We start from the raw sequence: 18,922 nt of genomic DNA, 5'->3' as shown, positions 1-18,922 counted from the left end.
CTTGTATTTGGGTAAATTTAAGTAGGTTCAAGATGATCATTATAAATTGTTACCTTGAAAACATGAAGATTACTCAAGAATTGCTCAAGAAATGTGCAATTTGTAGGTTTCAATACCTTCTCGACAGAAGCTCGATTTGTCGAGATTCATCAAAGCTTGACACATGTCTCGATCTATCGAGCTTATGGGATTCAGACTATAGCCAGCAATATTTTTATTCTAAAAGACTATTTGTTTATGAGTTTGTATTATCCTTATTGGACTAGGAAAGTCCAAGGTTTGTGTATACCTATTTGGAATAGGAGAGCCCATTAAGCTCCTACTTAAACAAGGAGGTGGAAAAAGAAAAACCAAACCCTAAAGAGCTTTATAAGATTTTCTTTTTAAAACCCTAGAGAGCTTCATAAGAGTTCTTGTTGCGTTTCTTGTACGCCTTTGGGTTCTATAACTAAGCAAAGTCTCCCACACCATCATTGAAGATCTTATTGGTGTTTCGATGTGAAACACGCAAATCAACTACATCAATCAAATGGTTGCTGTGGAGTTAGTCATGTACTGAGATTCGTGTAAAAGAGTTAGTCACATATTGGGATCCGTGCATCATTAGTTAGTCACGTATACTGAGATTTGTGCAAAGAAGTTAGTCACATACTAAGATCCATGCATCATTGGTTAGTCATGCATTAGGATTCGTGCATTGAACGGAAAGATTGCCGCTACAATACAAGTCCAATTGGATATTGGAGCAAAGGTTCAACTGCAAGTTGGTATTTCGGGATAGGCCAAAAGGTTTGGTAAGATTCTTTATACTTGTAACCACTTGTGATTGATAATAATAGATTCTTGAAAGTGGTGACCTTAAAATCACCTGGTGAGGTTTTACCTCAGCGATTTTCCTTATTCATAAACAAATCACCCGTGTTAAATTTATTTTCCGCTGCATTTAGTTTGTACTACCACTCAATTACATGTAATTAAACCTAATTAATTAACTTGGGTAATTAATTAAGTTGCAAGTGGTCAATACATTTTTGCCCTATCAGAGCCAAAGATATAGTTGGGGATTCTTGGTAATTATGTTCTTTCCTTTTCTCCTCTAAATAGCATAGAATATATATATATATATATTAGAATTTGAAATTAGAATCATGTGTCTAAATTTATGTGAGGACTACTCTATAATTATTTATCCACTTAAGTTTGTGTCATATGTTCACTTAAATTTTTTAATTTTTGTGCCAAGTGAGTTAATGAATGCAAAATACTAAGAATCTAATATTAATAAACTAAAAAATTTACCACCACGCACCCTTGGTGCGGTGGTCACTCCACAAATATAAGTGTTTGTGGGGTGTGAGAGGTAAGGACTAAGGTTTAAGTCTCCAGGAAGGAGCTTCGCACACATATACACTTAAATTAAACTAGAGTAGAAATTCTATCTTGTATAAAAATAAATAAAAAATTTAAATAAAAAAAACTAATCACATATACTCAATTAAAATCTCCACACAACAAAGATCACTAGACATTCTATCTTATTAAAAATTAGAAAAAAATTATTATCAGTAGTATTAAATTTGGGTTAGAATTTTAATATGTGACTAATTACATTTTCTTTAAAAAATATATAATTTGACTAATTATTTATATTTTTATGATAAAAATTGTGTTTAATTTAAATATATTCATATGTATGCATGTGTTACATTTTTTTTTAATAATTTGACTAATTATTTATATCTTTATAATAAAAATTGTGTTTAATTTCAAATGCGTCTATGCGTTTGCATGGTTATATACTAGTTTAAATAAGAGTCGATTTGCTGAAAACCAAATCGTAGCAACTTCTATAAAATATATATGTGTTAATGCCTTAGAAGACCAATTTTTATATCTTGTACCCGGCAGACACAGGGGCGGGTCCCACAGTGTGTGGGGCCCGCCCCTGTGTGAGACACCCGGCATATATGCCGGGTGCAGGATATACCATCTCTTAGAAGACACTTGTCCAAGACTTTTGCTTAAAGAAAACTTATGATAACCCACTTACCCTTCCCAAACGTTCATACAATGTGCATTTTGCAGGAATTATTGCAATTTAGTTTACAATAAATTCTTCCTCATTTAAATATAAAGTATTTGTTTGATAATATTCTCTTGTTTAGTGATAATAAACTTTACTACTTCTGCTCATTAGAATTCATCTAGCTAAACCACTAAAAAATAGTATGCACTTTGACTTGCTCTGGCTCTAGATGCTTTTTGCTTGGCTTAATTATTATATAGTGTTTTGTTTAAGATGGACTTCGATTTTTGTCTAAATGGTTGCATTGTTTTGTTGCCAAGTGCCCCTGGGTGATAAGCTTTTGATGATCTTTTTATAATCCCGAGGAAACATGGGCCGTTAACTTACACGAAGATTGATGCACTGTCTCACTAATGATTTGGAATCTTCTTTGTTTTTTTAATCCAAGTTTGGTTCCAAGGAAAGCAAATTAGACATCCTCCTTAAATTAAATATTTCCCGTTGATATCCTTTTTTTGTTTCCTTTAAAATTTTTTATAGCACTCACAAATTACAAAGTTTTAAAACAATATAATATTTATCTCCACTTTAAAGTTTTTTTTTTTTTTTTGATAGGTCCACTTTAAAGTTTATTGAAAAAGATGCGGTGTATCTTACTTTGATTAGAACTTTATTAGAATGAAAATAAAAAGTAGGACAAAGTTTATATCTAAACCAGTTCAAAGGAATGCTTCCAAATTGAATTTGGTGGCACTATTAACAATTGACAAGTGTCATGGTCATGTGAGAAGTGCATGACTAATCAATTGATCTAATAAAGTCAAAAAAAAAAATTTTTTTTTTTTTGGATTTTTTACAAGATAGAATTGTACTCTAGCCTAATCTAGATGTATATGTATGTGAAGTTCATTTTTGGAGACTTGAACCCAGACCCTTGCCCTCCACACCCCATAAGTACTTATATTTGTAGAGTGATTATCGCACCAAGAGTGTGAGGTAGTAACAAAAAAATGTTATAATGTAAGACATTTAATGTAAGTTTGGATGAGCTTCCCATGGAAATATATGTGCTAATCACGTCTTAATGTTATTTGTGTCTCACTTGCATTTTGTTACCTGTCATATGATTGTAAGTATCTAATTATATGCCATTAATCTTATTGATATATTGTTGATATGACTAAGCACTGGCAAACAAATTATAAATCAGGTTATGATTTGAGATGTTTGCTTACATTTGGAATTTTGTGATTTGAATGACTTGTGCCATTAAAATAAGGGCTATTGTATTTAGTATTTACTTCTTTTTATGTGGACTAACATAGTCATTAGTATTGTCGGCATGTAAATATGGGTTTCTACGACGTTTCTTCTTGTTTTGTTTGGGCCGTATATGGGAATGACTAATTTTTGGACACATGAGGAAGTCCTTACACATACACACTCCTTTAATCCTTTTCAAAAGTTCAACGGAGGAGTATATTTCTTTAACAAAATATCCACACATGCTGTGAATAAAAATGAGAATATCTTGAATAATGCTATCATGATTACTATGATTACATAATATATAGTTTCCATACATGTTTCCACCACTAATTAAGCTAAAATCAAGGAACATTATTGTGTTCTTGATTTAAGTCTAATCAAGGATATTTGCCTCTATGCTTTCAAAAAAAGAGAGGATATTTGACTCTATAATTAGTCAACCATGAGGCCTATATATTCATGCCTCTTCTCTTGTACTAATAATGTACAGAAAATACACAATTATTCTATTGTCTCTTTTCTCTTTATTTATCTTCTGTCAACAATTACAACAATTTAAGTATGAGTGAAATGGTCAGCGTTGTTGAATTGTACTAACTTGCTGATTTAACAGTAGGTCTAGGAAACAACAATTTATCAAAATTTGAGTGTTTTTTTCAAGCCTTAACAAAGGTAAAATCAATATTATGTGAGTTCTTGTTGGTGGACCTTCTTCTTGATGCATGCCTATCAGGAGTGGAACCCTCAAACTCTGAAAGGTCAGTATCAGATTGGTAAGATTTTGGGGAATAAAGATCAGCTTCTAAATCTGATTTTTGGTCTGGTGCTTGTGAAGCAAGTGAATGGGTGATGTCCCTCGGCTTGGTGTGTTTTCCCCACTCATAAATCCTGAAGAACTAGCTACTCCACCTTTCTTCAATTTTTTCTTATCCTTTACAGCCTTATGCCATTTCATAAGTGCTTTTGCTGTTTGCTCCTCAAAGATAGCTTGCTTCATGTGAGAACCCATCTAGAAATATGAATAGGAGTCAAACCTCGAGCTAACATAAGATTTATGTCAACATTAAATTTGAAAAAGAACATATACTCACACATATTTTAATTAAATACAACTATATAATTTCATTAATGAATGCAGTGCAAATAGAGCTATTTTTTGGAAAAATTACAGTTTATCACCCTCAACTATATCTCATCTCACACTTTAAATTGTAAACTTTTTGAATGCATGTTTTGCATCTTGAACCATGGCATTTGTTATAGTTTGCGCCACAATGTTAAGTTTGTTATTAACTTGGTTAAAAATTTAAAGTTTAGGATGAAAAAGTATTTTAAGAAGTATAGTTTAAAATGGTGAAGTGTAATTTATCTTTTGTTTTTAAAGCATTAAGAAGAGGGGCAAATAGGTCTTTTCATGTGATGCCATATTTTTTCATTCAAGTTAACAACATACTTAACAAGAGTCATAGTTTATGTGCAAAACATACATTTGAAAAGTTTAAGATGTAAAGTGTAACCAGAGGTATAGTTTAAGGTAGTAAAATATAATTTCTCATATTTTTCACCTGACTAATTATTGACTAATACAATCACACGGTTGTATTTAATTGATAAATTTAAGATATAGCACTATATTTCGAAAAGTTATCATCTCATTGGGTGGCATTGCTACTCACTTGTGTCACTAAGGCGTAGAGAGGAAAGGTGTTGTAGCTACATAGGAATTGAAGGGCTACACCAAGGCAAACTATTATCAATAATAACGGCAAGTTTTCGTGGAAGCATGATGTGATCTTGAACTCATACTGCATATCTCATGTTACAACAACATTGCAATCAAGTATCCATTAGAATTTGATTTCATCAATAGTTCTTAAAAACTCAACAAAATCAATCATGTTAAAAAGAATATAGACTTCAAGATAACTTACACATGTCCACAAAAAAAATGTCATTTGGAAAGCATTCTGTATAGAAGGCAAATTACACCAGAGTTAGAACTTAGAGTTCAACACAAGCCACAATAAATTTTATCTAAAAGTTCGATAAGTATCATTCATCCACAAAGAAATTACAAACATTTCTCCAATTAGACTTACACATTAATTCATCTATACTACCATGTTATATTATCAATTTGACATGATAGGTTGCTCTAAAACTATATCATGTTATTATTAGTATTAGTATGAGTATCTTTCTTTTTTTGGGAGGAGAGGAGGCAAGCCAATTTTGCAACACTGTTTCTCAAAAAAAAAAAAAAAAATTTGCAACACGAGACTGGGAGATAGGGATAGGTGCCAATCAAGCTACAAGCCCGTCAGCATCTTGTTGTCTTATTTTGACTTTTATACTTTATTTCTCCTATTTGACTATCAAATTTGTTGTTTCTAATTATCTTTATGGATACCATTTTGATTATTCAAAAAAAACAAAAACAAAATTATGTATAGCATTATGAAGCATATCGGACTTCAATGTTCACCTGGAACGAGGTAAAATGTATCAAATAGAGAATCCATTGGCGTCTATTAAACCAAAAATACTTGTTGCTTGGCTCTATCACTGGAGCACCTTTTACGAATGCAGTTCGATCTTGAATTTCTTGAGCCATCTCCATGATAATAAGTTCAAGCTTTGTGCCCACTAATAGAATTATCTGCACAAGAAAATATCATATGGAATAGTTGGACACTTAAATCATGTCAATAATTGTATGTTAGGATATTCAAACAAATCGTAGCCAAAAGCAAGGCTAGCTAGCTGTTCAAGTCTTACAATTAGTGGTGCAAATGCCAACCAGGTGAGCGAGTACCATTCTGCACCAATGAAGTGTATATCAAATATTCAGTACTATGCTTACCAAGTAATGTGTGAGTGAGCAGGTGCATAGGGAGGAATTTTTATTTGAGGCCGAATTACTTATTCATATGTTAGTCATAACTCATACATATGTTATATACAAAATGATTGATGAAATTAAATAATATTTCTAAACTCAAATCAGTGCACAAAAATGAATAATTTGCTATAAACATGAACCCAAAAAAAGCATCTCATATAAAAGTTATGTTCAATGTTGATCCTTCATAGAATAAAATTTATTCATTTTCAATTCTATAGGATTTCCTATTCAAATCTTCAAATAAATAAATCTCTATTGCAGCCTAAATTTTCTTCTAGAAAGAGATGAAATTAAAAAAAAAAATCAATGTCAGCACCTTATCAAGCACCTAAATCCAAAAGTAAAAGATAATATCAGCAAGAGAAAAAAAAAAAACGAGAGATAATAAGAAAAATAAAATAAAATCTGTGGGCGGGTAAAACCTCATAGAATCGAGTAGTGCACCTTGCATAGTACACTTCAAAATTGAACAAATGATGGACACTTGGCAACCAGACATTTATTAAGTTTTGTTAAAAGCGTTTGTTTTATTTGGGTGGGATGTATAATGTTCATAAAAACTAACAGTGGAGTGTTGTATCATTGCTAGATTTCAAAGGGTGGACTGTGTTCCATGAAATTTTTTTTTTTTTGGGGGGAGGGGGGGGGGGGGGGGGGGAATTGGTACAATTGTTAAAGCCCAGCTTATTTTTAAAAAGTGCTGCTTATTTTTATATACTATTATAAGGGACCTCAATAGGTTTGGGGGGCCATGCTAGACGTGCCTTCGCCCCTCAGAGAGAGAGAGAGAGATGTACTGTAAACATTGAGAAGCAAAAAAATGACTGCAAAAATCCATAATGGAATACTGCAAACATAAAATAAAGAATCATTGCCATGAGATCAGTTTTAAGGAAACAAAAACAAATGTACATTGCATTGTAAGGATTGAGGAAAGGGGACCTGATACCCACGACAACTTTAAAATCATCTTCCAATGATCTTTAAATATACTTGTGGAAATTAAATTTGCTGTCTGGGGTAAAATGTGCCTGCACAATTTGTTAGAAAATGGTTTAATTTGCCACATAAATAAGTGGGTAGGAAAATTGATCAAGGAAAAAATATTTAGTATCAAATGATATCACGTTAGGCATATTAAAGAGTCCATTCTACTTACATTGATAAAACCACGACGCATGGTCAAATAATCCACCTTTGACAGCGAGCCAAAGAATTGCCTGCAAAATGCTACCTGTAGTAAACATTGAAAAACAATAAATTATGCAGACATAGAAAGAAAAGAAATAAAAAAAGAACAAGCAAGAAACAATTGGACAAAGTTTTCTTTTAAATTGATCCGAAGGAATCTCTTCTAACACATATGATGTGATGATTTAATACCCATACGAGTGTATTTTAATAGATAATTCAAACCAATGATGGAAATAGGATTTGAACTTGGGGCCGCGCGTGCGCGGGGGGGGGGGGGGGGAAGCATGAGTCAACAAAATTTCAGATGAAATGAATCATAGTAGACAAAAAATTGCACTTTATTACGTAAATATTTAAGTCTATGAAGGATATAACATGAACCAAAATATTAAAAGTTACAACATGGTATTCTAACATTTTTTAAAAGAAGAAGAATAAAATAAAAATAAAAGGACTTGGATCTCTAGATTTTGGGTAATTTGAAAGAATATGTTGATTTTATTATGTTAACCAACATGAAAATCTTATACATTTTTATTCAACTTGGATCACACTAACGAAGTTTTTCAAAACTTTGTTTGATGATTTTCAAAAAATGGGAAATTGATATTATGGAATTGAAATGCTACATCATCAATATTGGCTTCTAAGGCATTTACATTTTATCTTGTCAAAAAAGTCAAATATTGTAATGGACTTTCCCATAATGTATAGATCAATTAAAAAAGGCATATAAATTGTCTCAAGATATGTGCATTATTAATTCTCAAACTAAAAAAATTAGAATAATTCTATATTCACAACAATTTCACTGGTTCTAATACTACATAGTAACTTGCTATTGGTTCTTTCCATTTAAAAAGAAAAGAAAATTGTTACCACTTATATTATTTTTTTATTTACCAATAACAGTTTTTTACTTTGAATTTATTATGAAAATGTTATGGACGTCGCATTACTAAAAAAAAATTAATTACTATTGAGTCTGTGGACACCCAAAGTTCAAACAAATTGGTTAAATACCCTAAGAAATTTTTTTTTTTGGGTTGAAAAAAAGACTTTATTGGATAGAGAAACAAACTACAAAAAAAGACTAGCTTTCTCCCTAATAAGAGCATCCACAGCAGTGGAGGCAAATTTTTAGCTTTTTAACATCACAAAAGGTCACTTTATCTATTTTAACTTACCATTTCACAACACACCCAACATCAATGGATCTATTTTTTTTAGCTACTTCATTTAAATATTTTTATTTTTATTTTCTTTTACCTCCTTTTATCTTCCTTATTTTTCTCCACTTTCCTCGTTTCTCTCTTCTTTCTTTTTTTCTTCTTTTTCTCCACACCTCCTTTTCTCTCTTTCAGCTTCTCTGTTTTTTTTTTCCCCTCTCCTCTCTTCTTCGTGGGTTATGTGGCTTTTGTGGGTTGGTTTGTTGCTGGTGGGTTGCTTATTGCAGGCAGCGGTGGTGGTGGTGGGCGTTCTGTCGTTGGTGGCGGTGGTGGGTTGTTGGGATGGGTATAAGGATCCATGGGTTTGGTGGATCAGCATTACTTTGGTGGCAGTGGTTTGATTCGGTTTTGTTTCTGGTGGCTGGGTGTCTGATTTGGTGGGTTTTTATATGGATTTTATGAGCACCATCGTGGTCGGCAAGCTAGCTGGCGAAGCAGAGAGGTGATGAGGGACGCGCTAGAGGAGAGAGAGAGAGAGAGAGAGAGAGAGAGAGAGAGAGAGAGAGAGAGAGAGAGAGAGAGAGAGAGAGAGAGAGAGAGAGAGAGAGAGAGAGAGAGAGAGAGAGAGAGAAAATATTTTTTTAATGAGAGAAGTTTAATAAAAAAAAAAATATATATATATATATATATATATATATATATTTTAGCTTCTTGCTACATTGCACAACCATTTATGACTATGCACTGTAGCAAGAAGCTAAATTTTTTTAGCTATGGCACCACTACTGCAGCATGCTTTTTAAGTATTGGTGGTGTTTAAAATAGCAATATAACTATTTAGTACCACTATTGTGGATGCTCTAACAGAACAAGGAGGGCAGCTATCCTGTTACATAGTACATACACTAAGATAGTTCTCCAATTGGTTTTCTCAATGATACCTATTAACTACCCAATAAAATGCTAGGCAGTGGCCGCAAATGTTGTGATATTGGCGATTTGGAGATTTTTGTTGTGTTGTATTTGGACAGTGGAGGCCAGGGCCACGGGCCCAAGAAAAGGGCGGTGATTAATCTCTATTGGATATTTGGAACAATCCAAAAATTTAAGGGGTCAATTATAATAATTTCACGCTCAAACTCTAAAAATATGAATATTCCTATATACTATTTACAAATTAAAAAAAAAAGAATTCAATTTTTTTTAAAACTTATTACAAGAAAATAATATAATTATTATCTATGTGTATCTTAATTGCAAATAACTTATTTATTTATTTTTCAAAAACAAACTAACTGTTAAACATGCACACTTAATTACACTCTCTCACTAAGCTCAAACACATTATTTAAACTTATAAGTGTTTTCATCAAGTAGCACGATTATAACTAGGGTTAAATGGGTGGTCACACAAAATGTGGTTGCTTTTGACGGCGGAGAATAGGAATTTATTTAGAACTTGCAATCCATTTGATCCCAGGTGTTCTTCACAAGCCAGAGTGACGCCTCACAAAGGATGTTTGATGAGTGAACCTAAATCGTGCTGGATCTGGAGAAATAAAACCCAAGGCCTATTATACTGAGGCCCAGTTTCATCATCTGGGCTAGAGCCTATAATTTTCGAGAAAGAAGAACAACCCCAAAATAAAAAAATAAAGTCTCAAGAGGGAATTACCGTTTTTGAATTGATATTCCAAGGATTCAGTTTCCGATTCCCAAGCTTTCCATTTCTTCATCTAATCAACATTCACAAGTAAATCGTAAACATTAGTACTACCTTTCTATGATTTTAATTTATTTTTTTTAAAGAAGAGGCAAATGTTTGTTTTTTTTTTTTGGGAGAATAATAGTACATAGTTTAATAAGGTTTAATGGCCTGGAACTTGATTATTAGGTAATTAACTTTAATGATTCTAAAAAAAAAAGGTAATTAACTTTAATATATTTGGACTTAACTCAGATTCCTCTGTCAAAAAATTATACAATTTTTTTAATTTAAAAAAAAATTAAAGAAAACAAAATATAAAGCTTTGACTTATAAATCTTTTGAAATAATCACTTATAATTTTCATCTTATACCTTGTGCATTTTTTTCCCTCTTTCTTTTTGGGTTAAATTACACCGCCTCCAATGAGGTTTCATAATATGACACCTTCCTCCATACATTTAATGAGGGACAAAATTTAGTTACAAAATTGGTTGTAACTTAAAGCTACAAACTCACTCAATAAAATAAATATTACAATATATTTTGAAAATCTAACTGTTGAATTGTATGTTTTTTACACTCTTAATACACATGTTAAATTTTGTGTTAATCGAATATTATTTATTATATGATCTATAAACTTATATTTTGTGCATAATTTTAAATTATAAAAACTCGCAATTTAAAAAATTTATTGATGACATAGCTATTGATATTTAATTTTCTTGAAATTTTGCAAGCATGGAGGATATAATAAGAAAATGTAATCAATGATGGATTTATCAAAATTCACGTTCAATAAAAAGATATTAAGTAAGTTTGTATCCTAAGGCTACAACTAATTTTGTAGTCAAACTTTGTTCTTTAATAAAATGATAGTTGCAGTTATGAAGTTTTTATAAATATAACTAATAAGTTCATACCCTCTCACACAGTCACAATATTACTTTCCTGACATAATTCTTTTTTGGCTAAAATGCAAAACTAACCTTCTAAGTTTTTTCAGATTTCATTTCAGTTCTCTAACTTTGTTTTTGTTATTTTAGTCCTCTAACTTTTAAGTTTATTCAATTAAAGTTTTTTCATCAACTTTTGTTATATGTTGTGGTTAATTTTTCAATTTTTTAAATTTTTCTTCAAATTTGTTAAATTAAAAAATTCAATTAATGATTGAAAAATATTTTTTAGATTTTTTTTTTCAAAAAATCTTAACAAAGATTATCGAAAAGACCTTGATTGAATAAATCTAAAACTTAGAGGATTGAAATGAATGAAAATAAAATTAGAAGACTGAAATGGAATCTGAAGAAAGTTAGAGAGTTAGTTTAACATTATAGCATTTTTTTTTTAAATTTACACAAACTTTAATGGCTTGTTTGGATGTTTAAAAAATGAGGGGGAGTAGAGTAGAGGGAAGGGGAGTAATTCAATTACCTTGTTTGAGAGTTTTTTAAGGAAGGAGGGGGAGGGGTTTGGAGGGGTTTGAAGGGGTTTCAACTACCTCCAACCCCCTCATTTTTAATTCCCCCAAATTGGAGAGATTTGGAGGGAAAGTAGAGCACATAAAATTATTGATAAAATAAATTACCTAATTTACCCTTATTATATTTATAAAATTACAATGTTAAAAACAAGGGGAATGGCTAATTACTCCCTTCCCCCTTACTAATTATAAAAACATCCAAACAAGGTGGAGGGTAATCATTCTCCTCTACTCTTCTCCCCATTACTTCCCTCCCCTCTACTCCCCTCTACTTTCCTCCCTCTCTAAACTCCCAAACATGCCATAAGGGGGAGAATGTCATTTATAAAAAAAAAAAATTAAGGGAGAGAGTGTCATCTTGCATATAACTTAAGTAGGAATATTTTTTGAAAAATAGAATATTCTATTAGAAAAGTAACAGGTTAAGAGTGTATGAACTTATTTGTTACCTTTATATAAATTCCAAGGGCAGTACCTACTATGATTACCGAGGATCAAAATGCCATGATAGTTGCGGAGTTTGTTAAGGCCAAGGTTGATAAAGCACTAAGACAAATGGAACTGTTAAAGGCATTGGGACCCGATGGTTTACCTCCATTTTTCTACCAAAAATTCTAGCCATTTATTGGGGAAGATGTTTCAAGTGCAATCCTAAGCTGCCTAAACTCAGGTTTTATCCCTCCCTCAATTAATCGCACTTTTATCACTTTAATCCCCAAGGTTAAAAGTCCTACTGATGTTTCAGATTTCCACCCTATAACTCTTTGTAATGTCATATATAAACTTGCATCAAAGGTTGTTGCTAATAGGCTCAAAAAAGTTTTGCCAAATATTATTTCTGAGTCACAAACTGCTTTTCAGTCTAACAAAGCAATTTCAGTTAATATTTTGGTGGCCTTTGAACTATTACACCACATGAAGAATAAAAAATCAAAGAAAGTGGATTTCATGACCCTAAAGTTAGATATGAGTAAGGCGTATGACATGGTAGAGTGGCGGTTCTTGATTGAAATTATGAAAAAAAATGGGCTTTTGTGATACTTGGTTGACCCTCATTTATGAGTGCATCAGCACTGTGTCCTACTTAATCTTAGTAAATGGGGAACCCAAAGGTGAAATCTCTCCTACTAGGGGAATCCGCTAGGGGGACCCATTGTCACCATATCTTATCTTATTGTGCTCGGAAGGATTGAATAGAATGCTTCAACAAGCTGCAAGGAATGATCTGATTCGGGGTTTTTCATTATATAAAAATGGACCGAAGATTACTCACCTATTTTTTGCAGATGATAGTTATATATTTTGCCGGGCAAGGATGGAGGATTTGCAGGCTATCCAACATATTTTATCATTATATGAGGGGCATCCGGTCAACAAATAAACCGAGGAAAGACAACTCTCTTTTTTAGCAAAGCAGTGACGGAAGATAAGAAGGGAGAAATTCTAAATTTCCTAGGGGTCCCAGAAATCAAGGAGTATGAAAAATACCTTGGGTTGCCGGCTGTTGTGGGAAAAAATAAAAATGAGAGCCTCAATTTTATTAAAGAAAGGGTGTGGGCTAAGCTCCAAGGTTGGAATAAAAAAATCCTATCTCAAGCGGGGAGAGAGATTTTGCTTAAAGGTGGTACAAGCTATCCCTACATTCGCAATGAGTTGTTTCAAATTGTTGGTGGGTTTGTGTATGGAAATTGAAATGCAAATCAGAAAATTTTGGTGGGGTGAACGTGGTAGTCAAAGAAAAATCCATTGGAAGAGTTGGGAAGATTTACGCAAACCGAAATCAGAGGGAGGAATGGGGTTCAAAGATTTGGTGAGATTCAATGAGGCTATGCTTGCTAAATAGGTGTGGAAGCTACAAACAGAGCAAACTTCCCTCCTGTATAAAGTATTTAGCACTAAATATTTCACCACAGGTTTGGTGTTTAAAGCAAAAAGCAAGAAGGGATCATTCGCTTGGCAGAACATCCTTAAAGCAAGGCATGTTATTGAAAAAGGGATGTTGTGGAGAGTAGGTGATGGATCAAAGATTCAGGTGTTCCATGACAATTGGATTCCTGGGTGTTTTCCAACAAAGGCAGTACCATACACACAGGACTTTAAAGATGATTTAAATTTTTGTTCACTTATTGATCAAACAACAAATGAATGGAATGAGCAAATGATTGACCAGAAGATTGCTCCGTTTATGGCTCACAAAATCAAGGCCATTACTTTATGCAGAACGATGCAGGGGGACTGTCTGGTATGGCCGCGAAGTTAGGATGGAAATTACTCAATAAAAACTGGCTACCAGCTACTAGGAGAGTTGGAGAACAGAGGGGTTGCATTGGGTCCAATAATACAGAATTGAAGAACTTCTGGAAGGGTATATGAAGTTTGTGGATTCCGAATAAAATGAAGCACTTCTATTGGAGAGCATGCATGGAATCCCTCCCAACTTTGGTGAATTTACATCACCGGAAAGTAGTGGACTCACCCCTGTGCAGTAACTATGGAAGAGCAAATGAAACGGTCATCCATGTCATCTGGGACTGTGACAACGTGAAATGGTGCTGGGACCCTAGCTTTAATAAATTACAAAGCCAACAACATGCGCTAAGATCCTTTGCAGACTTGGTGTTCTTCGTAAGGCAACAAGAGGAGAATGTTGAGTTGTTCACGGCTTTAGCATGGTTCATATGGGGCAGACGTAACAAGTGTCATTTTAATGAGCCAAGTCTGTCACCTGAAAAGCTCCATGATGCAGCAGTAGCATTACTAGCGGAATTTCAAGGGAAATGTGAAGCCAAACCTGAGCGGAAAAAAATGCGACCTCAGTGTTGGACACCACCTACACAGGGAGTTTACAAGGCGAACTACAATGGAGCATATTTCGTGGAGGAGGAAAAAGCTGGGATCGGAGTTGTGGTAAGAAACGACTTGGGTCATGGTATGGGCTTATCAGCAGAAAAAATAGAAATGCCATCAACAGTGGAAATGCTTGAGATGTTGGTTGCAAGGAGAGCAATGATTTTTATGGAGGAGCTGGGCTAGAGACAAGCCATATTTGAAGGAGATTCGGAGCTTGTTGTCAAAGCATTAGTGGGTGATTGTCCAGTTTGGTCTAGTATTGGACACATTGTAAAAGACTGTAAGTCGTTAATGGATTTGTTTCAAACTTGTTCTTTCTCTCATGTTAGGCGGCAGAGCAATGGAGTAGCTCGTGCTTTAGCTCGGAGAGCAAGAAATTCTTCCCCTTTATCTGTATGGATGGAGTCTGTTCCACCAGACATTTCCTACTTAGTTTATGTTGATGTAACATCATAATTTTTCATAGATTAATAAAGTGGTTTCATTCTTCTTCTCAACAAAAAAAAAAATCTTACAATACTTATCAATATTTTGCCAACAATATAGATCAATACGACAAAGTTGAATTGGTTTGACAATTATATCTTACAATACTTATCAACCTTTTTAAATGAGGTGGTTTGAAAAAAAAATGTATCAAGAAAAAATTGAAGTTTTGGTGCATGGATGAGTTGACAATACTTAAAGGGATTGATGTCTTCAATACATTAGCACTACTTGATTTTGTTATTTATTAATTAAGGGCACGTTTAGTAGACTGTAATAGACACTGTGATGTAATAGATATTTCTATGGCATAACTATTTGGTTGTTTGGTTATGTTTTTATTATAATGAATAGTTATTACTTATAGATAGCTATTCTTCAAAATGAGAAATAACTATTCCTTATTAAAAGTACTGAATATTTATTCCTTGATCTTGTATAATAACTTTTTAAAAAAATTTCCTAAAAAACCATTAGTTGCCACATCTTCAAAAAGAAAGAAAATAAATTTTCATTCTTATTAATTATTAGCTCTATTTTGAACACCCTAAATACGTATATTTTAGGAAATTTGACTTAAAAATAATTTAATTACACATTCTTTTTATACTCTACTAAATTGTGGATGCATATTCAGGATTCTATTCCTAAATGGTCACCAAACTAATGAATAGTAATACTTATTACATTCCAACTTAATATATTCCTTGTAATACTTATTCTTATTCCCATGTAATAATCATTACAGTGTACCAAATGTGCCCTAAAGAGTTATTTTTAAAACGGGTGTAATTCTTAGGTACTCCCGGAGTACAGAGAGTGGTGCTCCCTTCTCTCACATTCATGGTGGGGTCCATTCATTAAATTCATGATGGGATTCACTATGAATGTGAGAGGAGGGAGCACGGAGAAATGGTGGGGTCCACTCATTAAATTCCGGGAGCACGTAAGAATTTTTCTTAAGACGGAGGCCATAGCCATAGATGGGGATTAGTTGACATTTTGTGGTCTCTTTGTAGCATATTTATTCTTGACTTGATGGATCTGGAAGTCTAATAACTTAATTTAACTATAAATAGTTATATACCATATTAAAAAAATAACAATACATACTAAAAAAATAGTGGCCAAGGAGGCCATGACCCCCTACTCTAGCAAGAGATGTTTTGTATTTGTTTGTTTTTTTTTTTTTTTTTCATAGTTACAAGGAGGAGGACGAGGATATATATATATATATATAAAATAGGAAGGAGGAGACAATATTTGAACTATAGATATCATGAACACATGAGGAGATGTCAACCAATTGAATTATAAAATTCTTGATAATTAATCTACAAGGTTCCTTGTCTGCTTATATGCCTCTAAATCACCAATTGATCCTACTTGTAGTGCCGGAAAAATAATAGACTAGAGTCTCTCTCTAACTAAACAAAAAAAATTCTCAACAAAAAGAAAAAGAAACTTACTTTAGCTTGCCCCAATGCCATGGTAATGACGTTGTAGAGGATATGAAAAACTGCAAGGACGAATATGAATATATGCAATTGGTGCACCGCAATTTGTGAAATCAGTGGCACTTTACCCTATTCCACACAAAGACATTGGGCTAATTATAATTCATTCTTTCTTCAAAGCTGTCTTCACTCATATATCATGACATAAACCATAGGTAGTCAAGGTTAAGTTCTTGCTTCAGAATCTTACATTTTTTGTGCAAAAATCATCTCCACTAGACCCTGCCAAGACTCTGCGCCACATTACATTTTCATCATTTGAAAGTAATTTTCTCCTGCCAGCACCTCCCTGATCCTTCTTAGTAGCATCAGTTCTACATGGAAGCATAGTGTTACCAAGTTTTGAAGGGATGCATATCCTTGTGATATAGGTTGTACCCACAGTAAGCAGTAGGGATATGAAACCTAAGAGCATTAACTCTGCAAACCATATAAGAAAGAGTAATCAATAAACAAACAATTACTATGGAGGTGGTGCATAGATGTTGATTGGCAGAAATGTATCAATTTCAAAAGTTTCGAGTATAGTATAAGTGTTCGTTTAATACAGTTTATTTTTCAATTGCCAGTTGAGCTATAAGGTTTTGGCTAATCTAAACCACTATTGATTATTTAAGACTCCAAGTTTAAAATAAAATTCTAACCAGCTTTAATTTTCTCCAAAGCTTCAATCAAGGCCTTGTTCCGGCGTTTCCGAAACCACTGTCATGGCAGAAAAGCTAAGTAAGGGAATGTATCACTAAATGGACATCACTTTCACAAAACTATATCAATAATCATGAAAAATGTCGTACCTCCAAACTTATTGGTACTTATATATCAAGCAACAAAGAGTTCAATCAAAACACTACCTTTCCAAGAGAATGAATTCCATGTTCGATTAATAAAGATATAATCACAAACACGGCACATACAACCGTGACGGCCCATGTAGGTGTCTCTTGGAAAGACCTTTCTCCTGTAGCACCGGCAGCCATGGCTTCAAGCAAAACAGAGTTCAATTGAATACTCTTAAAGCAAAACTAGCTGTAGAACAAGTCTGCATTTCCTAGGCAACAAGAGGGAGGATATCTAATAAGCAAATGGTAGCGCGTTTGAGATCATTGTCACACCTAAACTTGTCATCTACTTCATGTTCTTTTCCTGCAGAGACCGAAACGTTTGATAATCTAAATAATGTTGTTGCCTCAGCAAACCTTAGATAAAATTACAAAATCTAGCCGGCTATTGCCTGTTAGGGCCAAAATTGAAAATGGCACTAGTCAAAATGGTCATAGGTATGTCAGAATGATAGTTACGTAGAAATTAGTATTAAAAATTAATTGGTGTCCAATACATTACCAATAATATTGTAGTGTATTAGATGTGAGATTTACGAGATTTTATGGGATTAAAGATTATGTTGTATATATAGGTATATACATGGATATGTTGTAATAATGATATAAGGTTAGAGAGTATTCATTTATTAAATGAATAAAGTGAAAATTTAAGTTCTGAAATTTTTTAAATGAAAATTCGAAATTCAGATTGTTTGATCGATTGGACCTTTTGCTTAACCGATCGAAGTGTTGAAGAAAATTATCCTAGAGTCTCTGTTTCGTTTGATCGCTACTCAATTTCTGTTCGATCGATCGAAAAGAGATTTTGATCAATCGAAAATAGCTTTCAATCGATGCTCGATTCCTCTTGATCAATCGAGACTTGTGAAAACTGAATTTCTGTAGAATTTTCTGATAACTGTTCTGAATGTTTGAAAAGATTTTAAACCTTGTGAATGGTTTTATGAAATATTTTAACTCTCCATATGTACCTTTTGGAAGAAACACAAGAAATCCTATGGATATTTTCCAAAATTGTTATTTGCAGAACCTAATAAACTTGGTTGTATCTTGAGGACAAGTTTGTAAAAAACCTTTAACAACTTGCGTATGGAGACAAATATTGTCTAAGGATAACATTCAACTATGCCTCCAAGTTAATCACTAATTTCTATTTACTTTATATGTTCATTTTGTTATTTCATTATTACTCATTGATTTGGTGAAATTCCCAACAGATTCTTCTATATTAAAATGAGAAAAAAAAAATTGTTTTTACTTTTTAGATTAAATCGACAAGGGTCATCATACTATAGAGATAGGAAATTTGGCCAATAGCTCTGTGGAGCGGAAGAACCAAATCTATAGATTGAGGGAAGAATTGGAATTCCCAAAACAAAAAGGGTTGGAAACTTGAGGAAACTAGAACTAGATGATAAAGTAGAGGTCAAATGGGATTTTCAAATTAATAGTTGATACCAAGAAATGACCAAT

At 33.0% G+C, this 18,922-nt stretch overlaps 1 protein-coding gene across 1 annotated transcript; it reads right to left on the bottom strand.

Moving 5' to 3' along the window:
• Window positions 1-3,951: 3,951 nt before the first annotated feature.
• Window positions 3,952-17,584, bottom strand: LOC142618498 (MLO protein homolog 1). Its single transcript, XM_075791476.1, is given in 15 exon segments — window positions 3,952-4,121; window positions 4,124-4,304; window positions 4,972-5,100; window positions 5,227-5,262; window positions 5,781-5,954; window positions 6,074-6,114; window positions 6,998-7,047; window positions 7,143-7,231; window positions 7,360-7,434; window positions 10,027-10,112; window positions 10,239-10,299; window positions 16,560-16,676; window positions 16,798-17,027; window positions 17,252-17,309; window positions 17,459-17,584. Coding segments are annotated over 15 exon segments (1,623 nt in total).
• Between the last annotated feature and the right edge of the window lie 1,338 nt (window positions 17,585-18,922).

The sequence above is a fragment of the Castanea sativa genome, chromosome 1 (assembly GCF_040712315.1).
Source record: "Castanea sativa cultivar Marrone di Chiusa Pesio chromosome 1, ASM4071231v1".
Classification (NCBI taxonomy): domain Eukaryota; kingdom Viridiplantae; phylum Streptophyta; class Magnoliopsida; order Fagales; family Fagaceae; genus Castanea; species Castanea sativa.
Note: the sequence above shows the minus strand (reverse complement) of the source record. Positions and strands in the feature narration are given on the sequence as shown.